The sequence below is a fragment of the Mesoplodon bidens genome (assembly GCF_964165515.1).
Source record: "Mesoplodon bidens genome assembly, chromosome: 3".
NCBI classification, from domain to species: Eukaryota; Metazoa; Chordata; class Mammalia; order Artiodactyla; family Ziphiidae; genus Mesoplodon; species Mesoplodon bidens.
In genome coordinates this window covers 44,149,849-44,176,079 of record NC_138178.1, presented here as the reverse complement: position 1 = coordinate 44,176,079, position 26,231 = coordinate 44,149,849, and the positions used below count along the sequence as shown (strand labels likewise).

The 26,231-nt window shown below is 36.6% G+C and overlaps 1 protein-coding gene across 2 annotated transcripts in view; it reads left to right on the top strand.

The window, feature by feature from the left end:
* Positions 1-3,964: 3,964 nt before the first annotated feature.
* The window catches only part of WDR72 (WD repeat domain 72), a gene marked incomplete at both ends in the record, with an annotated part of 194,334 nt that continues 172,067 nt past the window's right edge, over positions 3,965-26,231 (top strand). Inside the window, 8 exons of one of the 2 annotated variants that reach the window (XM_081227042.1) lie at positions 3,965-4,117; positions 9,901-10,007; positions 15,828-15,906; positions 17,015-17,189; positions 17,852-17,928; positions 18,968-19,087; positions 20,087-20,232; positions 20,613-20,709. In XM_081227042.1, coding sequence (XP_081083168.1) covers positions 3,965-4,117; positions 9,901-10,007; positions 15,828-15,906; positions 17,015-17,189; positions 17,852-17,928; positions 18,968-19,087; positions 20,087-20,232; positions 20,613-20,709 — 954 coding nt within the window. Of the gene's footprint in view, positions 4,118-9,900; positions 10,008-15,827; positions 15,907-17,014; positions 17,190-17,851; positions 17,929-18,967; positions 19,088-20,086; positions 20,269-20,612; positions 20,710-26,231 lie in introns of both variants that reach the window. The other variant, XM_081227043.1, reaches the window with a different exon arrangement.

The following is a 26,231-nucleotide window of genomic DNA, read 5'->3' as shown; positions in this document are numbered from 1 at the left end:
GCCCTGTTTTTTATTTTTAAAGAAATACCAACATAAAGACTTTTGCTTAGCCTGTCACTAAGACTCTCTGGTGGGGAAGCCTGGGTTGTCTTTGTCATGGTGTGCAGGAGGAGAGTTCTAGGTGGAGTCTTAAGAGACCAGGTTCCAGTTCTTACTCAGCCACTCTCTACTTGGGTTACTTTGGCCAAGTAAACAGTTTTCCTGAGCTTTCATTCTCTTGTCTGTAGAAGCAGGGAGGGGGATGATAGTGATCTTCAAGGCTCCCTTTTGGCTGCAACTTAGGGTCGCCAGTGGCCCTAAGATGCCTATAGGATACCCAGTTCAGTTTGGATTTCAGATAAACAATAAATAATTTTTATAAGCATGTCCCATAAAAAAGTCAATTTTTAAAATTATAAGCATGTCCCAAATCTTGTCTAGGACATACTTACACTAAAAAAATTATTTGTTGTTTACCTGAAATTCAAATTTAACTGGACAGCTTGTATTTTTATTCGCTAAATCTGAGGACCCTAATATTACCTGAAGTTGTTGATTAAAAGATCATTATAGATTTTAGAAGTAATAATAGCATGTGCATTTTTAAATTATTTATTTATTTATTTATTTATTTATGGCTGTGTTGGGTCTTCGTTGCTGAGCGCGGGATTTCTCTAGTTGCGGCGAGCAGGGACTACTCTTCATTGTGGTGCGCAGGCTTCTCATTGAGGTGGCTTCTCTTGTTGCAGAGCACAGGCTCTAGGTGCGCGGGCTTCAGTAGTTGTGGCACGTGGGCTCAGTAGTTGTGGCTCACGGGCTCTAGGGTGCGTGGGCTACAGTAGTTGTGGTGCACGGACTTAGTTGCTCCACGGCATGTGCGATCTTCCCAGACCAGGGCTCAAACCCATGTCTCCTGCATTGGCAGGCAGATTCTTAACCACTGCACCACCAGGGAAGCCAGCATGTACGTTTTTATGGCCAAATGTTCTAGTATAAGTTCACAGGAGTTTTGAGAAAAGAAATTGTAATGACAGTATTCTAAAAGAAAGGAAGGAAATCTCACACTGAGAAAGGCATTGCTAGAAAGTGATAGTCACATTGTCTGCCCACAGTGTAAAATTACAGTGATTCATTTCCTCATTCATTCATTCAATAAACATTTACTGAATGACAATTATGAACAAAGAATTATGATAAGCATTTTCTGTAGACACTCACCTCTTTTCACATCAGTTCTGCAAGGTAATTATTTTTCCCATTTTGTAGTTGAGAAAACTGAGGATCAAGGAATATTTGCTATTAATGGAGGAAAAAGACCAAAATTTTTATGACTCCTTCTATTATATTTTCTTGCCTCTTTTCACAATAAAGTATATTTTGAATTAAATTAATGCGATTGTGGTATGCTGGATAGAACCTAATGATCAACCTAGAATCAGAAACTTTGTATTTCTATCCATCTGAGTGGAACACAAAAAAGGGAAATGGAGGAGTTACTTTCCCCAGAACATAAGTTCTACCAGAACAAGAAGACTCTATTTCTTCTAGGAAAATCACATCACCTTTCCTTTAATTCCTCATCAGCACTATAAGAGTTTAATGCTTCATTCTAGGGCTTCCCTGGTGGCGCAGTGGTTGAGAGTCCGTCTGCTGATGCAGGGGACACAGGTTCGTGCCCCGGTCGGGGAAGATCCCATGTGCGGCGGAGCGGCTAGGCCCATGAGCCATGGCCGCTGAGCCTGCGCATCTGGAGCCTGTGCTCTGCAACGGGAGAGGCCACAACAGTGAGAGGCCCGCGTAACACACACACACACACACACACACACACACACACAAAAAGGAGGGGGATGGGGAAATCATAATGATCTTACTGAATATGGCTTTTTCTAGAAAGGAAAAATATCTACAAACTTCGTGTATTTTGAATGACTAAATACCATTTGCAAATAACAGTCTGAAACCTTCTCTCTTATTCAGAAAAACAAAATGTGGAAATTATAAAAATGAACATTTGACTTTGTTAACCATAAAAGGTAGGAAATCCAAGCATTATGTCATGAATGCAATTTTGGTCTTTTTTGATATGTACCTAAATTTCAATCTATATTTAAATGTACAACATTAAAATAACATGTCTAAATTTAATATTATGTCTCATTCTTAGGTATAAATTGAATTTGTCTTTATATATAATTAAATTGTATCAAAAACAGCTTTATTTACCTACTTTAATAATTACTAGATCTAAAATAATGTTTTTTCTTAAAATTATTTTTCATTATACTATTCAAAAATAACAAAATAATAAATATGTATATGAAAGGGGTTCTGAGAGACTGTTTTTGAAGAAAGGGACAAAAATCAAAAGGATGGGAAAGCTGATGGAACACCAGCTATCCCTTACAGGTCACACCTCACCCTTATCTGCATAGCACTTATACATGTCCAGAGCATTGTACTGTGATGTTACATAGTAATAAAGCCACTTCGGAAAAATTGGGGATATATATATACAACTACGTAATTAGGTGAGTAATTCATTTACATAGGTATTCTACCTGCAGGCTGTGAGCTTCTTGAAGTCCATTTATCTCATTCTAAGAATTCATTGTGATATTTTGGTAGGCTGCAGTCAAAAATTTGTGTAGAAATTATCTGAAAGTCACTTAAGAGTAAAGTTTGTATGTATGTATATGTGTGTGTTTATGTAATTATTTTGATAGCTATACTGATTATATAATATTGATCATATTCCTTATATAAGTAACAAAATACAATATCAGAATCTAAAATGTTGTACTTAGTACTGTGACTCGGTACTGTGACTAGATCCAAATGAGGGAAATTTGTTTGACCTTTATAATATAGTCTGTAATTTTATCCCTGTCTGTGGAAATGTTTCTTTTTTAACGTCCATTTTTTCCCTCCAATGGAACTGTTTATTTTAAATTGTTTTCAATTAAACCAGATTTAGAAACCATTTAAGGGCCTGTAAACATCTATTCATAGTTTTGTTTTAGACATTCCAAAATATCATTCAGGCACTCAAATTTGGAATATAATAATTACAAATTGAGGGCTGTGCTAGAGGTTTATAATCCCTTTTCAAAGATTTTACAACTTGTCTAGACATATAATTATTTGAAATGGGACAGTATACTTCTGTCTGGGGCATGACTTTCTTCTCCACATCACAGACTTTTCCTCTAACTTAAAGATTCTACAATAGACTGTTTTTTCCTTTGAGGTTTAGTTATTTATTTTTTTAAATTTATTTACTTTATTTTTGGCTGTGTTGGGTCTTTGTTGCTGCTCGTGGGCTTTCTCTAGTTGCGGCGTGCAGGCTTCTCACTGCAGTGGCCTCTCCCGTTGTGGAGCACAGGCTCCGGACGCGCAGGCTCAGCGGCCATGGCTCACGGGCCCAGCCGCTCCGCGGCATGTGGGGTCCTCCCGGACCGGGGCACGAACCCGTGTCCCCTGCATCGGCAGGCGGACTCTCAACCACTGCACCACCAGGGAAGCCCAATATTTACTTTTTAATAGTAAAGTTCAGATATTTGTTACTTAGACGAGGTGACATTTCTGGGGAAAGAGAGTCTGCAAAGTTATCTTCAAATTATAGTGTGTAGACAACTCTATTCTTGAAAGGCCTAGCTGGACTTTGGTGTGGGTAAGGGCACCCATAGTCAGAGCTGGGTGTGGGGTGGGTAGACTATTCCTATCCTTCCCTTGGTTAGCATCAATCATCAAGAACTGGAATAAAAAACATTCCTCTTTGGCTAATTAACAATGGGCATGGTAATTTCAATGTCTGACTACATTTTTCTCTATTTGACGGGGACACACCTTTCTCCACAGTTCTGAGAGAACACATTGTTCAAGTTTGTGTCATCATAAACATTTATGAGATGATCAGTTTTCAAAATTTACAAAAGATAACTGTGTACACGTCTCCCCATCTCTGTGTGTCCAGGATTCCTTTACCATGAGGTCCTCCCTACAGGCGGTGGCACTCTGGGGAAGGAAGGCACCTCCTCACAGCATCACTGCCATCATGATCACTGATGACCAGCAAATGATTGTGACCGGAAGTCAAGAGGGTCAACTCTGCCTCTGGAATCTCTCATCTGAACTAAAGGTTAGTGAAAACTATTACTATTGAAGCAGATAGAGCTCATAAAATAAACACAGCTTGCTGTATATACCTGCAATGACAGTGGAAGTTTTGCATGGTTGTTAAAAAGGTACTTACCAAAGTAATAAATGGGTTTTACTTCTGAATTTGGAAAAATGAAGTATTATATGATGGATCAAGATCATATGTGAAAATTATATTATGAATAGCACCAATCTTAGCTACCAGTTAAGTGTTATCATCCTTTAAGCTATGCTGAGTTTTACTATTTTATATCCTGAATTATATGTTTAAGTAACTGAACTATGGACATGTAAGTATAATTCTAAAAATTATGGCTCATTAATCTAAACAAAGGGCACCCATGAAAACCACTATTAACTAAATGAGTAATATTTTAATTATCTGGGTGTTTCTGCCAGTTTGGCCTTCTTGCCATTCTTTTGGTCTCTGCTTGCCTGTGATTTTGACAGGTCACATCGAAAAGCTCTAAATCCAATTTACTATTATCGTCCTCCTATTTCAGAACCTGGCCTCACCTAGGATTTGGCCCATTGATTAGCAATTAATTGTCCTTGTCCCAACTCATAAACATTTAACATATTGGAACAGATATTTGCTTAGCTCTAGGAGCCTCTAGACCCAATTTGAACACTTAAACTAATGATGTACTTAAAGTATACTGCCCTCATTAGGAAGCCTGTTAAAGATCAAAGACTATTTTTAGCCTTTAAAGTTTGTCACTTTAAAACCTAAATTAACAATTAATTGTAATTCTATTTTATAGTGTAATTAATTAACATCTGCCATCACTGAGCAGTTACACTACAGGACTGCCAAAAACTGCAAGCAGACCAGCTCAGCTCAATGTTTATGAACATTCCTAAAAGAAGGACTGGGTATTATTGCAACAGCTGAGTTTTGAAATTGGCCCTTGCCTTTATTATCTCTTACAGTCTAAACTTAAAATCCTAAGTGGCTTAAACTATCTTGCTACTTTTTTTAATGTTGGAGTGTAGTGTTTCCTGGCTGAAGTAGTTGTCTTATAATATGTAGGTTGCTATAAGCTTAAGAAATTTGGAATCCTAGCATCTATATCTTTTTACATATGTTCCTGGTATTTATTCAACATGCATTTATTGGGTGCATTTTATAAGTTAGGCAGTACGGTGGGTACCTGAGTTCAAACATGAATGAGAAGACCTGGTACTGGCTGCCCAACTGGTCGCAGTGTCGTAGAGGAAGGACATAGGCTAGTAACTGCCAGTGCAGTTATGTTATAATACAGGGTGCTCTTTGTGGGGGTCAGTCTGTACTTCATCTTCAGTGGGAATAGTTATTTCATGCTTTTCTTAGGAGCAAGTCTTCTTTTTGGGGTTAGAGCAATGGAAAGGGCGATGCTATTGGCATCTAGTGGGCAGCGGTCAGGGATGCTGCAAACATTCCATAGTGTACATGACAGCCCCTCACAGCAAAAAAAATTATTCCACCCCAAATTCTAATAGTTGCTGATATTGAGAAATCACAGTTAGAAATATGAGGTGGGAATGGGAATCAGATTGGCAGGGGTGTAAGGAACAAGAAGAGTCATTGAGAAGACTTAAGAAGGAGATTGGATCAGTTTTATGTTTTGGAAATTCACTGTGAGGACATTGTGAAAAAGTTAGTAACACAAGTAAGATATTGATTAGTATGGGTGTGAGATTTTCCACATAAGAGTTTTCCTTGAGATTTTCTATGGCTAATCATAGGACCAGAAAGAATGAACACCTTTTCTTATTTTTCCTTTGAATCTTGCCCCTACATGACAATGGGTCAATTATTAGCAGGGAAGATTCTAGGCTTTTCAAAAATCAGGGCATTTTTGAGTTCTCAACAAATCCTCTTGGTATCTGTAAGATAGTCAAGTGGGTGTTCCATCACTGATATTTTAATGCTTAGTAGTTTAATTTGATTTTTGTTTTAAAATATATAGATAAAGGAATAATTCAGCCAAAGGAAGAAGAACAGAGGCCTTGAAGACAAGAGAGATTTTAAGAGAGGTTATGACCACGTGGTTGATTGAGTGGCTGTAGGGCAGCTTGGGGCCGATGAGCATAGCAGGGGAAGACATTAGGAAGGGGAGAAGGACACTGCAGGGAGGCGCGGTGTAAAATGAACTGGGAGCTCTTTCTTTCTTCCTTGTACTAAATGTGGAAAGCTTCTTCCCCTCTCCAAAATGGTTTAGGTAAGAGGATAATCACGCTCTGTGGTCTTAAACGCTCACTCACCACCAAATAAAGTGGAAAAACAAACCTAAGGACACTCACTTATGCAGTCATTAGACGAACTACACAGATGCTTTTTGTCACAGGTGTAGATTCCTCCTTCAGGTTTCTCAGAGTCTAGTGTAGGAGACAGACATATAATTAGGAAGCTGTAAAGTGGTGGGATACACGCTGTCTCTATGAATTTGACCTTACTGTGTATCTTATATAAGTAGAATCATACAGTATTTATCCTTTTGCAACTGGCCTATTTCACTAAACACAATGTCCTCATACATGTTGTAGGATATGTCAGAATATCCTTCCCTTTTAAGGCTCCATAACATTCCATTGTATTTATATACCACATTTTGTTTATCCATTCCTCAGTGGACATTTGGATTGCTTCCAAACCTTTTGACCATTGTGAATGATACTGCCATGAACCTGGGTGCATAAACATATGTTTGAGTCCCTGCTTTCACTTTTTTGGGCTGTACTCAGAAGTAGAATTGATGGAATATTTGGTAGTTCTATTAAAAAAAATTTTTTTTTTTCGGTACTCGGGCCTCTCACTGTTGTGGCCTCTCCCATTGCAGAGCACAGGCTCTGGACGCACTGGGTCAGCGGCCATGGCTTATGGGCCTAGCCGCTCTGCGGCATGTGGGATCTTCCCAGATCGGGGCACGAACCCGTGTCCCCTGCATCGGCAGGCTGACTCTCAACCACTGCACCACCAGGGAAGCCCTATTTTAAAATTTTTGAGGAACGGCTAAACTGTTTTCTACAGTGGCTGCACCATTTTGTATTCCCATTAGCAGTGTGCAAGGGTTCCCATTTTCTCAACATCTTCACCAACACTTGTTATTTTCTATTGCTGTTGCTGCTTTTTTAATAGCCATCCTGATCAGTGAGAAGTGTGCTCTTCAAGGGAAAGGCTTTCTGAGGGTGATGCCTGAGCTGAATTCTAAAGGATGTATCAGACTTGAACAGGAAAAGCAGGTGGGAGGAGATTGCAGACAGAATGATAAGTGTGTGTGTGGAAGGCAGGACTATTTTGCCTTCAGGGAACTGGTGAAAGTAGTTGAGCAGACCTGGAATATAAAGGGCAAATTAGAGGTGACAGGCACACCTGGAAAGGACAGAGCAGACTCAACGTGGAATCTGACATGCTGAGGAGATTAGATTTTTTTGTTTGTTTGTTTAACTAGCAATTGCTAACACTACGTGCTAACTAAAAGCAGTGGTAATATTAAGGGATTTTGCAGAGATGACATAATACTATTTTATTATATTTGTAATTTAGAATATCACTTGGTATTAAGGGCACACTGAAGGGAGAAGGAGATGAGGTAAGGGAAAGGGACTTTGGGCAGGAGGCTTCTACAGTAATGTAGTCAGGAAAGTTCTTGACTATGAACCAAATCAGTGGCAATGGGAATGAAGACGAGATGAAACCTGGAATGATGTTAAGAGGAGAGTATGGACAGAACTGAGAAACCAGTTGGATGTGAGCTAAAGATGCAGGAACAGCCAAAGATACCTTCCAGATTTGGCGTTTGGGTGATGGGTAGGACTGCTAGAATGAGAGTATCATGTTTCTGTATAAGAAATAGAGAGGATTAGAGAATAGGAAAAGGGAGGGAAAGAAGCTGATTTAAGGTCTGTACATCTTGGAGTATCCAAGCATTCATTAGGGGATTGTGTACACATCTCGGACTTTCCCTGTCCATGGGTGGTGGGATGGCAGGGTGCAGGGGAGCTGGAGAATAAATGTCTCCCTGTCCTGGGCTGCTCATCATGTATCTAGGTTAAGCATTCTGCTTCCAGGCTCAGGGTCTGACTCCCAAAGCCCTGTGCTTTCCCCAAAACTTTGTGAGGTCTGCCCATGGGGAGCTTCTCCAAGTCCCATGCTAGGAACTTCATCACTTGGGCCTTTTGGTATTGATTGCTGGTATTCATCATACCTGTGAGCATAGAAAAAGGTGAACTCTGAACATTCTCTCAAGTATATTCTCTTATAGTATCAGTATGTCCTATTTTTCTTCCTGTTATATACTCAGAGGGAAACACAACAGTGACAAAATGAAGAATAGCAATGTTGAGTAGAGAAAAAGAATAAAGGTCTTGGTCAAAATGTAGGTCTGTTATTTACCAACTCTGTAGTGTTGGGCAAATGACTTCTATTCTTCGAGCCCTAATTTCCTCAACTGTGAAATGGGGATTAAATCCTGTTCATAGTTGCATGAGTGCATGGAGTATGGTATATGCTCATCAAGTTGTGTGTTCTTTTCCCTTTTCTATTTGTGCTATGGTGGGAGTGAGGGGGACCAATGCTTCATAAAGGTGGAGCCCACGAATAGAGGTAAAGGTTTCCTGGATTTCATCATGGCAATGACTAGGTGTGATTGTAGAGGTTTTTGTTATTCTTCACAGCAGAATGTGTGATAAAATGAGGAGATTATAGTGAATTGTCACAGCTTATTCAACTACATGTGAAGAGTTAGTAGCAGAATGAAGACTTCATATGAAAGGCAATGGTGTTCTCTTCTGACATTTTGTCCATAGTGGATTTTCTCTGGAGGAGGAGTATCTTTGATTTGCCCTGACTCATTGCTTAATTTGGCCTGTAATGTATAGGACAAGGGTTAAATTCATAGAGGTACGCTTTCCCAAGTGTGATGATAGGGAAAGATAGTATGTTGTTTTCTGAGATGGAACCTGTATTTCCCAGGAGGAAGGTAGAGAACTTGGATTGTAAGTGATTAGAACCAACTGCAAAATGCTCTTTCTAGCACTAGAAATTTATTCTGTAACAGATCTTTTAAAGAAATATTTCTGATTAATATAGAAATAAGAGGAAGGCAGAGAACAATTGTGTTATGAAATAATTTGTTCTTATTGTTATGGTTGGATTATGAGGAACAGACTTCTTTCACACATGAGATAATGGAAGAATTAGTCCTTGGTGTCATTTTTAAAAATCACACATAGGAGAAAAAGTTGGCATTTTGAAATGGCATTTTAACTAAGTTGGCTTAGTTAAAATTTTATTTCTAATGTTGACAAGTTAATTTTTACTATTTCTGAGGCAGGAATTCAAATAAGGTGTTATAATGGTTACAAAAGGGGTAATATTTTCTCTGCATTGTTTTGTAAACTCAGTTCTGAATTCTGAAATCTGCACATAAATATGCTTCTATTGTTTGAGGCACATTTTGTGCGTAATAAACGTCAACACTGATTTATTTGTATTCAAAACCTAGATGTTGTAAAACAGGTCCAGCAATCATCTAGGTTTCATGACAGATGCAGAACCAAAAACAAAAAAAATGTGTATAACACAGCTCCTTTACCTAGAAGTTTATTATTCTGGGGATTTTGATATGCCATATATCAGTTTTCCTGAAACTTATGTACAGCAAAAACATAATATAACAGCATTCCTAATTAGAATTATGAATAATTATATAATGCCATGTTATATTCTTCTACTAAAAAGTTTACAGCTATTTAAAAACTTACCCTCATCATTTTCAGATTTCGGCCAAAGAACTTCTTTTTGGTCACTCAGCTTCAGTGACGTGTTTGGCGAGAGCAAGAGACTTCTCTAAACAGCCCTTCATAGTTAGTGCTGCTGAAAATGGGTAGGTAAGATGTGTGGAACTGTGCACCTGTTTCTGTTCCTTCTCCCTTTTTAAAAACTCTGATGGGATACAGAATTCTAGGGCTGAAGGAAATTTTAGTGATTAACATATTCCTTTTACATATAGGAAAAGTTAGATCTTGAATGGTTGAATAACTTGTGTGACAGTCCCAAGGAAAGTAATCAGTACTGTGACTCCCAATCTTTAGACATCCCAACGTGTATCAGGCCTTGTGGCTGCCTCATTGTGTAAAGGATGTCAGCAAATGCCACCTATTATAGAACTGAAAATGGAAAAGTCTGGGCGCTTGTCTTTTTTAATGTAGTAACTCACTTTGAGCTATTAAGCAAATCCATGCAAGCCTTCATAGTTTCATGAAACAATTCAGCAGTTACGATCTTTATGTTGTACACTTGTCTGATATCATTTTAAAACAGAGGAGAGGACTCACTTGTAAGTGGGATGTGGGAGTGAGAAGGAGAAGAAACATAGTGATCTGGGTGTACTTTCATGGAAGGAGGTTTGTTCCAATGAAAGAGGACTTAGCTGTAGGAAAAAGCCCCACTGATGGAAGAGCTACTGTGAACTACTCTGCTGATGAGATGTTTGCCAAAGTATACTCAAGAATGCGGAATCCATTCAGCATGTGTTTGTGAAGGAGGGATTGGGTTGCTGGTTGAAACAAGAGAATCTCCTCATTTTTTGTTTTTAACCCAAGGAGAAATTATATGGCTTAGAATTCTGAGACCCAAAAGAAGAATGAGGAATCAAGTGTCCAACTTTTAAAAATGGAATAGTTTAACAAAATGGCTAGTGGTACAGACATCAAAGAGATACCTATTCTCATAGCTTATAGCAAGGCATAATTGTTATACTTAGAGAGACTGAACTTTGGATGAAGCTAAAATGAAATGTCCTAGTACATTCTTTTTAAACAACTGCTTAGCTTTCGTACACTAGGGCTGCCTTGAAGCCTGCTACATAGGCTGAGATATTTATTCCCAATCTAGAGAATTTGGGGGATGGTTAGTTTTTCTGAGACTACTTGCACAGTTGATAAAATTAATAGCTGAGTGAGAAATAGATCTGAAGAGTATAACTGAGTTCCACCTTGAGGTTTTTGTCCACAGTGGTCTAGCTCCAAAAAAGAAACTAGGGGTTAATGGACATATTCTTGATGATAGATGAATTCAGCTGTATAAGTCCTGTAAATATGATTGTTAAAGAGCCAAGGAGTCTGGTTGGTCTTCCTTTTCCAAGATGATTTGAATTTTCTAGAACTCTATTTCTTTGGGGTCTGACACCTTGCATCTATGAGATTCTCCTTTGGCAGTACCTACACTTTAGCTACTGCATACTTAGCAAATCCTAATTCAATCTGCTGAAACTTGTTAAAATTACTAGGCTCGACCTATTACTTCTTAAGTAACAATGAATTTTTATTTTTTTCTTTTAGCTTTTAGAAGTCCCAGGAAGTGACCGTTGGCTTAGCATTTCTGCTCCAACGTTATCAGATTCATGCTGATCATGACTTGCTTCCTGACTTAGTTTTTCATTTTTTTCACTTAGTATTACTTCATCTATAGGCAAAAATCCTAATATTCAGGAATCCCAGTGAATTCCAGGATAAATGAAAGGAAATAAACACCTGGAACCTGATGTTGAAATGATGGAATGCCGAAGAAAAAGAGAAGAACCTGAAAGTAGGCAATGAGAAGAAGCAGATTACTTTTAAAGGAAAGTTAATTAAACTGAGAGCTGACTTCTTAACAGTAAAATGAGAACTAGATAGCAGTGAAATATCTTTTAAAAGTTGAGAGAAAATATCTATCAACTTAGAGTTATATCTCTAGCAAAAACATCTTCAAAAAATTAGGGCAAAACAGTAACATTTAAGACAAATACTGAGAGTGTTCACTGCCAACAGACCTTCTGTAAGTAATGAAATTCTAAATTATATTTTTCAGTAAGAATAATGATTTCAGAAGGAAGATGTGATGGAAGAAGGAATATTGAACAAAACCCAGCAAAGTTTTAGAAAATTTAAATAAGCACAGATTATATTACAATATGGTTTATATGTACCTCCCATCCACCTCCCCCCCACATACACAAAATCCTAATCAACAACTGCATATCATAAGCGTAGTGATCAGACTCCACGTGTTCTGGTGTTCTAGAGGTGGGTAAGGATGGTGATTAACCTTAGCCTTTAAGCTAGATATACATGCTGACATTTCCAGGGTAGCTGCTAAGAGAACAGACAAAAGAAATAAAAATGAAAGAAACAGAATATATAACTTCCAATTTAAAAAAAGATAAAGAATGTTGTTTAATCTAAAGGGGACAATAAACGAGACAAATAGCAAAAAATAAGGTAATTGAAATAAATCTGAATAAACCAGTAATCTCAATTAAGTAAAGGGACTAAGTCCATCAGTTAAATTACAAAGATTGTCAGACAATTTAAAAAACAAAAACAGCATAAGGATATATAAAGGTTAAAAGTAAATGGATGGAAAGAGATTTATTGGGCAAATAGTAATGAAATTAATGTTAATATAGCCATTTTAATATTATATTAATAAATATATATAGTTAATAAAACCTTAAGGCAAAAAAGGCTTGACATTGATAAAGCAAGTCATTACTATTAATAAAATTTCCAACTACCAGCAAGAGATGATACTAGAGAGATAGGCAGGCACCCAGCCTTAGAGTCTTCTAGGATAGTGTTCATTAAACCTAAGCCTGCATCAGGACCACTTTCAGAGCTTGTTTAAATACAGATTTCTCAGCCCCATTCCCGAGATACAGGTTTAGTAGGTCTGGGCTGAGGTTCAAGAACTTGCATTTCTAACATGTTCCTGGAGAGTGCTATGCTGCTGGTTTAGAGGAAAATATTTGAAATAGTGGGTACCCCACATTTGGGGCAGTGAGAGAATGTCTGAGTTCAAGAATGACTTGGGAAACTCATTGGTGATGATACCATTCATTGAGAATGAGAACAAAGGAGGGAAGGTGTTGTGCCTCATTTTAAGTACGAGGTGTGTGAAGTCCTGCAAGTCATCCAGGTGGAAACATCTAATTACTAGTTGTATGTGGAAATCTAGAGTCCAGTGAATAGGTCTGGGCTTCCAACATCATATAGTTGGTGCCTGCAGTCATGGGAGTAGATGACTCATCAAGAGAGAGTGTGAAATATGAGAATGTAAGAAAGCCTAAGATACTAAGGAAAACCAACATTTAAGAAATAGGCGTAAGAAGATGGGAGCTTGAGAATGCCAAAGAAAACCCCAAAGTGTAACTGAAGACAAAAGTGAGTTTGAAGAATGTAATGGACTTGTAATTCAAGAGGGCAAACCAAGCATTCATATGTATCTCCTTTCCCTCTAGATGCTTCATTAAAATTTGAGCAAAACGGTAACAGTGTTATAAGCACACAAATATGAGAATAAGAATAGGGCCAAGAGAAAACAGTATACTTTTGAGAGATAGACAGTGGATGAAAGAGTAGTGACTGATTTATGTATCCATTGAATGAATTTTTATTGAAGCGCTCAGGTGGGGATGTACAGTTGAATAAGAAAGAAAGGCTCTTTCGCAAGGAGTTTATAGTGGGAATGTAATAATATTCTAATTTTATATGTTATGGATTTTTTCCTATGTGATTTTCTTTTCATTGAAATTTAAAAATTAGGAATTTAAAAAAATTTGTAAATTGTTAAATTAATTTTTTATAATTGAAGGTGATTTAATCTATGTACAAAGTTGGGGAACAGTGTTTGAAAAGAAAAAGAAGAATGTTCATTTTAATAGTTAATTTTCATGTCTTCCTATTAGATACATAACTGAGCAGTTCCAGCTAAAATGCCAATGCTACTGTTGATATACAAGAAATTTGCTTTTCTTTCTTTAATAGAATTGATTGGCAAGGAGTCAATTTTTACTATGTGATATTTTTGTATTTTTTTCCAATTTAAGGTAGAAAATAAGATGATAAGCAAACAAACAGGGAAGGCATTAGAATCCAAGAGAGTTTAGAAACATAAGTATCACTGGGAGAGCTTTTATTGATGCCCAGGCTCCAACCTTAGAAATTGTGATTTAATTAGTCTGGCTTGATGTCTGGGTTGGGTCCCAGACATCAGTATTTTTAAAAACCTCCCTGATGAGTCTAACGTAGAGCCAGAGTTTTAGAACCACTGGTTTAGAGATAGAGTTATCTAGAAACAGGTTAATTGACCAGGAGCTTTGCAAAACCCCACATGCCAGGACCACAACACAGAGCCATGAAATTAGAATCTCTGAGGAGAAATTTTTATATATTCACAGGTGATTCTTGATGCACAGCTAGAGTTGAGAACCACACTGATAAACTCAAATTTTTTGTAGAGCTAAAATTTTATATTGATGCTGCTTAAAGTTCCATTTCTTTACATATATATATATATATACATATATATATATATATATACACACATGTACACGTATATCCTTTGAGATATATTATGTCAATTTCTACCTTTTTCCCTGTCTTATTTTTCATACACACACACACACACACACACACACACACACACTTTCCCACTGTTTAATTGAGTTGCATGTCTTTTCAGATTACCTCAAATCCTTTCTGGCATACAGTTGGATATAAACAGAGAGAAATAAAATCACTATGAATATTTAGTTCTATATCTAGGACATGGTTTTTCAACCTCAGCACTAATGACATTGTGGACCACGGAAGAATTCTTTGCTGTGAGGGACTATCCTGTGCATTGTAGGATGTTTAGCAGCATCCCTGGCCTTTCCCCACTAGATGCCAGTATCGTGTTCCTAGTTGTGACAACTAAAAATGTCTCTAAACATTGTCAAATGTCCTTTGTGGGGCAGAATCAGCCTAGGTTGAGAACCATTGATTTAAAGATTGATTTCCAGTGTTTGGCTAATAAAACCCCCAAAGCCTGCAAACACCAAATGCATATAGCATTTACCGTTATTGGTCCGTGTCTTTTGCTTCTTAATAGCAGCTCTCCCTTAAAGCCAATAAAGCTTTCATTTTCCTTCCTTGGAAAATTTTGCTTATGTGTTGAAACTGTCAAAACTGAAGAATATTACCAAACAACTGTGAAACAGCCATTCTGGTTTTTGTGAACTGAAATCATACAGATTTAAACTGCCCTATACTGGATGTATTTGTAACTGTATTTCATAACTGTAGCTGTATCTTTGTAACATATATGTAACTAAATCAGAGTTTTCTAAACAATGAGAATTTTCTAACAATTTAGTGGCAAGGATGGTTTCAGGATTTCAGGAGAAGCAAAGAAATAAAGCGTTATCAATGATAGACCAAATGTGGCCTCTTGGTGGCACTGTTTATTTTTATAAAAATGATACCTGAGCTCCAGAAGATGCAACACTTGATGTATTATGCTTTTCAGAATATGTAGTTTAAGTTCAATAAAATAAATCATTTTCAAGAAGATACAGTTTCCATAGAAAGATTGTTGTACTGTCACTCTCCCAGGCTGTGATAGCTGCATCCCCACAATTTGTTGTAGGTCAGGTTGGCACTCAAGTAAGGTTTGTAGGCTGGTGGCAGGGTGTAATTACCAAAACAAAAAGACATAGATACAGCATGTCATCCCTGCTAATGACCACAACATTTTCTTGCCCAGTAATCTGTAACGAAAAGCCACATAAACGATCAGGCTGCATTTAAGTGCAGCACTAAAGAAAAACTTGGTGGCACAAAAATTATTCCAGCCAATTGAGTGGAAATGACAGAGAATAATACAAAGTTATCTCTGCTAGGGAGATGTGTGTTTGGAATGTCACCAATGGACAGTGCGTGGAGAAGGCCACACTTCCTTACAGGCACACTGCAATCTGTGTAAGTATGTTCACTTCCTTGAGAACATCTCCAGATTCTACAGCTCCTTCAGAGCATTTGCTAAGCACACATTTAAAGACATGTCCTTAGAGGGATTATTTTCTTGAATTTTTTTATCATTAGAATAGAATACTGTCAGTTATCATCTGTTATTTTTGGCATTTTTCTTTCCCCAAAGTAACTATTCAACCAATTTTTTTTCTTATTCTTTCTCTTATTTCTGTATCTTTCTAACATAGACAAATTTGAAAAACAATTTCCTTATTTTTCCTTAGTTACGCTCACAAAACACATGCACACAATGACACACACATGAAATGATTCCATTTTATTGGCATACAGTTTTATAAAGCAAAAAAGTTTTGTTTTTTTTTTGCTTCCAGTTTCAACCTTTTTTGGATGGATAGGTTCTGAATTTCTTATTTATGAAAACAGAGCAAGAGGCACAGCCTTAATCTTTATAATAACTTCCCAATATTTAAAAGAGATTTTGGCTTTTGGTATGTGGACTCCAAGCATATGTAAGGTAGTCACATGATTCCATGGTACTGGCACTGTTTTTTATATTGTATGCATTGCTTTTAGCATTGATGACTTGCATTGAAACATTCATGAACTCCTTTCTGTGATCAAACCTGAATAGTGAGAGAGCTTGTCAAGGGTAGGTTATATTACTCAAACTTTAATAAAAGCCATTCTCAAAATTTATTTGGCACAAAAGTTCCTCAAATGCTTTTCAAACATTTTTATTTCTTCTTAAGATGTAGCAGTGTTGCTAGGGTAAGAAACCTGGTTTTTGTTGTTCAGTTCTACATAGCATTCCAGAATTAATATAATTGTGAGCTTTCCATGATTTGGAATAAGATTAGTTCTTCCCAAAAGAGCCCCCTTCTCCAGAAAAATGACAAAATGCAAGTCAGCTAAACGGCAAAATTAACACTTCAGAAGTGTAGAATAATTGAACTAAAAGAAATTTTAGTTGTTATTTAGCCTAATACCTTAGTTGAATAGATGATAAAATTAAAATCCAGAGAAGTCTTCACCGCAGCCAAAATTATGTTAATTGCTAGTGATAATTAAACTTTTGCTTTGAATTCAATTTGCATAGTATTACCACTGCTCATTCCGGATGATAGGAGAAGGCTGGCTTCTGTGTTGTGGAGAATATCAAGATGTTCTTATAATTGATGCCAAAAGTTTGGTTATTATTCACACTTTCATATCATCTCAGTCTCCGGATTGGATCAACTGCATGTGCATTGTTCACTCCATGAGAATTCAAGGTAAGAGTTAGGTATTATCTAACGCTAGAGATAGCATATAAAAATATCACCTTTGAATTATTTGTTAAATTACTGGGCAAGAGTTCAGAATGCTTCTTTATTTTTACCTACCGGTAGGGATAGCACTCTAAGCCAGATCAAGAAAAACTGAGAACATCCATCCCAGTGGTTCAAATCACTGGAAAGTCAGCAAGAGGTCATGAGGAAGTGGAAAGAGGAGACACTGTGTTTCCATGACCCAGTTCTGCTTTGATACATTTTAAGAGTGACAAGCAGGTGTTTGTTTTGGATTAACAGGACTCTTGGATTTGCCCTGCTGTATCTTCTGGATGTAGTAATGAAGAGAATTCAGTTCCTGTAATGAAGGAAGGCTAGCTCCTTACTTATTTCTGAAATAGGAAGGCGTAATTAGTATTGCCAGCGTGATGGTTTGCAATGTGGTTCTGCTTTCAGTGGTGCCCTCCTTTTACATGGAAGTCAATTTGAAATTGCAAAACAAATTTAGAACGTGATCTAAAATGTTTACTTTTTTAATTTAAAAAAACAGCTGAGTATTTTCTACCTACATGCCCTGCATAATCCTTAAATGACTATGAAATGATCTTTAGAGAAACCAGTTATAACAGTGGTCAGCTTATATATGACCTTTGTTGTTTTCACAGAAGATTCTCTCTTGGTAGTGTCAGTAGCTGGTGAGCTCAAAGTATGGGATCTCTCTTCATCTATCAACAGCATTCAGGTTGGCTTGCGAAACTATCCTTTATTCTCCAATTTCAAGCATATGTATTGGCATTTTTTAAATTATAAGAGTGTTACATTCTCATTGTTAAAAGTCCAAATAATGTAGAAGTATATAAGTTTTATGTCCATGTACTTTTTCCCTATCTCTCTTCCAAGTTGTGAGCATTGGTAACAATTGCATGGTATCTTTCCAACCTTTTCTCTGTATGTATACAAATGTTTTTACCTACATGCACATGCGCACGCACACGCACACACACAAACATTGATTATATTTTAATTTAAAAAATCCATCGTGGAATATTTCTCTGTCCCTTACAGAAGAAGACCCCATTTCTTCTGGCTCTTTGTGAGCTGTGGCAATGGGGGTAACATACACTGGGAGTCCAGTATATTCAGCTGCTCCCTGGCATCAGGCTACAAGTCAAGGTGATGGACAAAAGAACAGTCATAGAATTTGTGCGGTTGACAGAACCGTTTCAACTGCCCCATACTCTGGACTATCCTTCAGAATTTCTTGGTTGGGAAAACCTGGGAATTGAGTTGGCATACTGAGCCCAAAAAACACACACCCAGCGTTATCAGAAACTTATTGAGAACATAGTATTCTAGGTGTTCTGTGCTGGCTACGCTTTTGTCTTTTCAAAACATTTTGTTTGTTTTTCTATTTTAGCAATTAAGATACTGCAACGGTTTCTTAAAAAATTATTTTACTTTTTTTTGTTTTATCTTTCTGCCATATCTGAAAGTCAGTAACTTATTCATATCTTTATATTCTCAGTATCCTGCAGCAAATTTCCCGACAGAATGTTTGTTGAATGATTGTATATAATGAATTCTTGAATTCAAGTGGGTTTCCTTTTCATGGTTTCTTTTGCAAAGTAACTTTCTTAGTTCAGAAAACTCAAAAGGAAAATTGGGTGCTTTTTTTTAATAACAGTGTGATCTACTTCAGGCTTAGAGGGGAGGAGTCTTCTAATACAGTTTTATATAAATTAGCTAGAACTAGTACTAAAATGTTTTTATTCCTTTTGAAGGAAAAGCAAGATGTTTATGAAAAGGAATCCAAATTTCTTAATTCCCTGAACTGCCAGACAATACGATTTTGCACGTATACAGAGAGACTTCTACTGGTGGTATTTTCTAAATGTTGGAAGGTATTATAAAATAACATAATAAGTACCAGTGATACACAAATGTAATTTGATTTTTATCTTGTTCAGTGCAACAATTATAAGAATATGTTTTAAATATGATACAAACTTTTTATAATATTATTACCGCAGCAGGGAATTACTTGTCTTTTATGACTGACTTTTATCAGTTTTCCTCTCACTACACTGGGTACTTTTGCTTCCCAGGATTGTATATATAAAGTATATCCTAATTTTACTAATAACAAACTATTATAATAGTGAGCATTTGTCTCAGATTATTTTAAAGAGTTGATGCCTGTACTTTATAGTTAAAAAGAAAACTAATACTTTTCACCTACATACATTGATCTTATTTTTATATATTTTTTCTTTCTCTGCTTTGTCACTACATTTGTTTTTAGGGACTATATACATTCTTTTCTTGTGAATATATTCACTGACATCTCCAAGAAGAAAGGAAAGCTAAGTTACTGTCATTTGATAGCATCCTTTTTTTCTCTAATGTTTCATATACTTGGGTCAGTTAATAAAACTATATTGTCTTACTTAAAAGCTTATAATATATTTTTGAACTAAAATGTAAAGTAGATGGTTCAACATGTACTTTAGGATTTCTACTGTATCAACTTCTTTTGTGTGTAATAAATTTTTCAAATGTTCAGGTTTGACTATCCATATGGAAAGAATAAAATTGCATAGAAAATTTGGGATTTTTGGTCTCTGTGCTTAATGGGCACATTCTGGAATGATACTGTCAGATAGTTTGTCCACTGAAACCTACCTAGGATAAATGTGAAAAAATAAGTACTAGTGAAATATTATCTTGGTCCATGAGTATAGTGTGGCCTGTTATGATACTTCATACTTAATATTAATAATTAATATGTTGTTGCATTAACACTGTTATCTAAACAGTCTTGATAAGCATAATTTATCTTTCTCCTTGGTAGATTAGATTGGAAGCTTCTGTTAATGGGCATCATTCATTCTGTATTTTAGGTTTACGATTATTGTGATTTTTCTCTTCTTTGGACTGAAGTTAGTGGGAGCGGGCAGTTCTTTGCTGGTGGAGAGGTGCTTGCTGCTCACAGAATCATCATCTGGACAGAAGATGGTCACAGTTATATCTATCAGCTGCTGAACAGGTGGGCTCAGATGGGAGCAGCATACAAAACATTCAGGTAGAAAATGAACTTTGGGAGGTTTATTATGGAAAAATCCCCACATGCTGCCCATGATCAAAAACCAGAACAAAACAACTTTGGCACTAGAAGATTTACTCTGGGCTTGGTAGGCTTCAGCCTTTGTATAAAACAGCAGGGGATGAAGGAATGAGATTAACCATGTATAACTTGTACAGCTGGTGCTGGGTTTTCAAAAAGTCACTTGTAATTATTAACCCAACAATTTCTAACTAGAGTTTAGAAACTTGAATGGTACCATCCGGCTTTTGAAAGTGGGAGGGGAAAAAACGAATAAAGAACCCCAAAGTTCTAAACTTTGCTTTTTATTTTTCACTATGCAGTGGGCTTTCAAAAAGCATATACCCTGCTGATGGAAGAGTGCTTAAAGAGACCATTTATCCTCATTTACTGTGCTCTACTTCTGTGCAGGAAAATAAGGTAATGCAAGAAAAGAATGACTGCCTCAAAGCTGTTTCACTCCACTTCTCAGATAAGTGTTGCTTTGTCTGTAACAGAGTCTGGCTTGAAAAAATTGAATTGAAGAATCACATCAAGTTGTTAACGAGAAAATTAAATCTAATTGTTAATGGCTACTGAAGAAGAATTTGCCTTTAGAAAAGCTATTTTTTAAGTCTGCTTAACTAAACAATACATATTTATTATGGAATAATTATAATGATAAAAAAGGAAGAATTAAAATTTCTAATTTTACCACCATACATATTCACTATGAATATTTTTATTTTTTGTATTTACTTATTTTAATTGGAAAATGTTCAAATATTTGAAAGGTTGTAAGAATAGTACAATGACCAATCATATACCCTTTACCTAGATTCACCAATTGTCAACATTTGCCGTATTTATTTCCTTTCCCTCTCTCATTCTCTCTTTCTCTCTCTCTCTCTCCCCCACCATATATATATACATACACATTTTTTCCACTGACCTTTCCACTGATACAAAGTTATTAACATTTTGATGTATCTACTTCATTTTTTAAACTTTTATCAAATGGCTTATATCCTGCTTTTTTTTATTCTTAAGGCAGCTGTATATTGAGATCATTTTCACATGCATTTAGTTATTCTTCTGAATAAATTTTCTTGTTAAAACAAATATAACTATGATTCCTGGCAGAGAGTTGAGGATGTAATTGTGGGTTTTCACTTGACTGAATTATATCTTTGACACTCTATGAAGCCTGAAAATTTAAGCAGTTTACTTTAGTGTCAGTGAAAGTGTTTTTTTTTTTTTTTACCTATTGGACTTAGTCATCAGTTAATTATCCAAAAAGGTATTTCATGGAGAATGGAGGAGTTTTAAATTATTGATGTGTCAAACAACGAAGCATGTTACTTTTTACAGTGATGGTTTGCTTAATTAGGCAGCATAGCTGCTGCAAATCCTATGGTTCAGTATCATCTCTTTAACATATCTGTGAGGTTTTGTTGCAAAAACTTGATTAAGACTGTCAGCCAAAAATTAGAACTCCAAGTGCCACTAGGACATAGACAAACTTTAGAGTTATGGTGTGGAACACTATTTCTGAAGTCATTCATGGGTTGCAGTAGAGCCTTGTTTTGCTGTTGATCACAAAAGCTTTATTGTGGTTTACTCAGAAAGGCATCTTAAGTTATTTTTTAAAGGACTTTCCCTTTTTTTCCTTTTTAGCTCCTGAATGCATTTTTACAAAGCACAGTTTGCCCTAAAAGCTAGATATAAGAAATGTCCTTTAGGAGCTTCTAGTCTACTACATATATCAATGCTATACATAACTATGAGGAAAAAGAACAGCAATTACAAATTAACTTAAAAAAATACTAATCTTATGGGAAACCACCTTGCTTTGTGTCTCAAAAGGTGAAGACATAGATTTGTGAGTTTTCCGTCAATGTATAATTCTTGTTTAGACAACCACAGTTGTTTCTGTATCTTAAAAGTGGGAAGTACTTGGAAGCCAGTGAAAATGAATACAATAATCTGAAACAAAAAGAAGCTGGTCTACTTATTCGTAGACCTTTGCTTGCCCTTTATCCGGCCAAGAAACTAAATTCAGATATTGTTCTCTCTATTCAAAACATCACCAATATTCACTAAATATAAGACTTCTTATTGTTTCATGCAGTTACAAGGTAATGAAGGCATTTTCATGGTGTAGGGAGGTGAGTTTGATAGATACAATGAACTTAGAGAATTATGCACTGTAAACATGTTTTTTGGAGTGATGCCATAGAATTAAATCCCAGTGTGTGACAGTAACATGTTCTCATGTGATGCCAGGAACTTACCTGCTGATGGAGTTGTAGTAGAAAAAATGGGGACTCCTCCTTCATTCCAACAGCTTTAGGAAAATCTCCCTATCTTGAAATCATAGCTGATGATCACTGAAACTTGTGGTAGGGGTCCTGGCTGCTGAGGCGAGGAACTGGGCTTCCCAGGGTCTTAGCTGTGGAGTAAGATTGCAGTGTTGAGGTAGGAGTAGATGGAATAGAAACAGCCTGAGAATTGCAGATAAGGAATTTGGATGCATGAACTAAGAGTAATGACAATGACGACGATGATGAGTAACTTTTTTTTCAGTCCTTATTATTGTTAAACATATGCACTGCCTTATTTACATGAGTTTTCACCATGAGCCCAGTTTGAAACTGATGCTCAGGAAGGTTAATTCCCAGGATTTGAACCTAGGCAGTTTGGCCCCAGAGTCTGGGAATGGGCTTTGGAGTGAATTTCTCATTTGTTTTGAGAATGGATAATAAGAATGGTTACTGCTTATTGAGTATGTCCCAAATGCCTGGCACCATACTAAGCACCTTACCTTTATCAACTCATTAATCCTGACAGTAATCCCATATAGTAGGTGCTTTTATTTATTAGCCTTCTTTCACAGTTAGAGAAAATGAGATATAGAGAGGTTAAGTAAATTGCCTAAATCAAGTAATTGGCTCTTTTAATAGAGTTAGTATGTGCTAAAACCAGGATTTGAATCCAGGCAGTTAGCACAAGATAATTGTGTTTTTTTTTTTTTAGAGTTTTTTTTTTAACATCTTTATTAGAGTATAATTGCTTTACAATGTTTGTTAGTTTCTGCTGTATAATGAAGTGAACCAGCTATATGTATACATATATCCCCATATCCCCTCCCTCTTAAGCCTCCCTCCCACCCTCCCTATCCCACCCCTCTAGGTGGTCATAAAGCACCGAGCTGATCTCCCTGTGCTATGCAGCTGTTTCCCACTAGCTATCTGTTTTACATTTGGTAGTGTATATATGTCAATGCTGCTCTCTCACTTCGTCCCAGCTTATCCTTCCCCCTCCCCATGTCCTCAAGTCCATTCTCTACGTCTGTGTCTTTATTCCTGTCCTGCTCCTAGGTTCATCACAACCATTTTTTTTTAGATTCCATATATATGTGTTAGCATACAGTATTTGTTTTTCTCTTTCTGACTTACTTCATTCTGTATGACAGACTCCAGGTCCATCCACCTCACTATAAATAACTCAATTTCATTTCTTTTTATGGCTGAGTAATATTCCATTGTATATATGTGCCACATCGTCTTTATCCATTCATCTGTCGATGGACACTTAGGTTGCTTCCATGTCCTGGCTATTGTAAATAGTGCTATGAACATTGGGGTGCATGTGTCTTTTTGAATTATGGTTTTCTCAGGGTATTTGCCCAGTAGTGGGGTTGCTGGGTTGTATAGTAGTTCTATTTTTAGTTTTTTAAGGAACCTCCATACTGTTCTCCATAGTTGCTGTACCAATTTACATTCCCACCAACAGTGCAAGAGGGTTCCCTTTTCTCCATACCTCCTCCAGCATTTATTGTTTGTAGATTTTTTGATGATGGCCATTCTGACCGGTGTGAGGTGATACCTCATTGTAGTTTTGATTTGCATTTCTTTAATGATTAGTGATGTTGAGTATCCTTTCATGTGTTTGTTGGCCATCTGTATATCTTCTTTGGAGAAATGTCTATTTAGGTCTTCTGCCCATTTTTGGATTGGGTTGTTTGTTTTTTTGATATTGAGCTGCATAAGCCGCTTATATATTTTGGAGATTAATCCTTTGTCAGTTGCTTCATTTGCAAATATTTTCTCCCATTCTGAGTGTTGTCTTTTCATCTTGCTTATGGCTTCCTTTGCTGTGCAAAAGCTTTTAAGTTTCATTAGGTTTTGAGAAAGAAAAACAGAGCTGGAGGAATCAGGCTCCCTGACTTCAGACTGTACTACAAAGCTACAGTAATCAAGACCGTATGGTACTGGCACAAAAACAGAAATATAGATCAATGGAACAGGATAGAAAGCCCAGAGATAAACCCACGCACATATGGTCACCTTATCTTTGATAAAGGAGGCAAGAATATACAATGGAGAAAAGACAGTCTTTTCAATAAGTGGTGCTGGGAAAACTGGACAGCTACATGTAAAAGAATGAAATTAGAACACTCCCTAACACCATACACAAAAATAAACCTAAAATGGATTAAAGACTTAAATGTAAGACCAGACACTATAAAACTCTTAGAGGAAAACATAGGCAGAACACTCTTTGACATAAATCACGGCAAGATCCTTTTTGACCCATCCCCTAGAGAAATAGAAATTTAAAAAAAGTAAACAAATGGGACCTAATGAAACTTAATTCACTGTTAATGACTATTTTAATACCTCTTGGTACTTCTTGTGATGGGTACTTCTTGTGATGGGTACTGGGTACTGTGACGAAAAATCAGAATCACATGATAAGGGGCTTTGAGGGAGTTTTCATGTGAACTAGAGAGGAAACTACTGGAAAGGAGGAGGACTGAGGTGTCAAGGAGTGGGTGTGAGCAAGTGAGGAATGGTAGTACAGAAGTGAGCATAGAGGGAGTAACAGCATCTGGGGCGCATGGGCTGTAGGGGCAGCACATTTTGCTGGGAGGGAGGAGATGTGCTGCGACCAACTTCAGTAACCACCCAGCCTCTCTGGAGCGTCATTCGCATATCAAAATCATGAGAGATCTGGGCTACTCAATTTTAAGGTTCCCAAAGGTTGAGAGAGTTTGAGAGGCCAATCTAACCAAGTTTTATTGTACCATTTCTAACACCTACAAAAATAGTGGCCTAGAGAAGTATAAGACCCCAAAATGCCTTCTGAATCTTTAAAAAAATAATTATTCAGAGAACTCACTTCACTGGAACTGTTTTTCTTCAGTGCTTTCATTTCTTGGGACTATAGAGGATTACATATCTTGGTCTTGAATTAGTTTCTTATTCTCCTCTCGTCTTAGTTTCCTTATCTCTATAACAGAAATAATAATAATGTTTATTTACTATGTAGCTTTGTTGTAAGGATTAAATGTAGCAATATTTGGGCCCTTAATATTCTCTAGAGATACATTATAGAATTTTTCCACTAAAATAACTAAGTCTGGACCTTCAAACATGTGTTTTCTGACTAGAAACTATCACTTTCTTAGGCTTCTTTAATTCTAGCATCAGCAGTTGGCTTTCTTTTCAGGGTGCCTTTTATTTGTACATCAAAAGAGGGTTTTGTTTTTGTTTTTGTTTTTTCACTTAATCATTTTGATCCCTTGTGTGTAATCTCTATATACAGGTCTGCCCAAAGAACCTCTACACTGCACTGAGGTACTAGGGAGATTCTGGACCCATTCACTAGTGAAAATGTATCTTTAAGAGCTCTGGTACCCAATATTCATACTGTGCCTCAACAAAACTATATTTTTATATATATAAATATATTTATGTTAATTATAACATACATTTATTTTTACTAGTATCTATCTATCTATCTATCTATATAAGTTATGAATTCATTTTTCTTTGTGGCCATTTGGGAAGTTTGAAATCAAGTATGTTAAATCTGAAAAATGGTCAAAAGAAAGTAGAAAGCATAATAATACCACACAAATATTAGTTGTTGCTATTTTAACTGACAATTGGAACTGA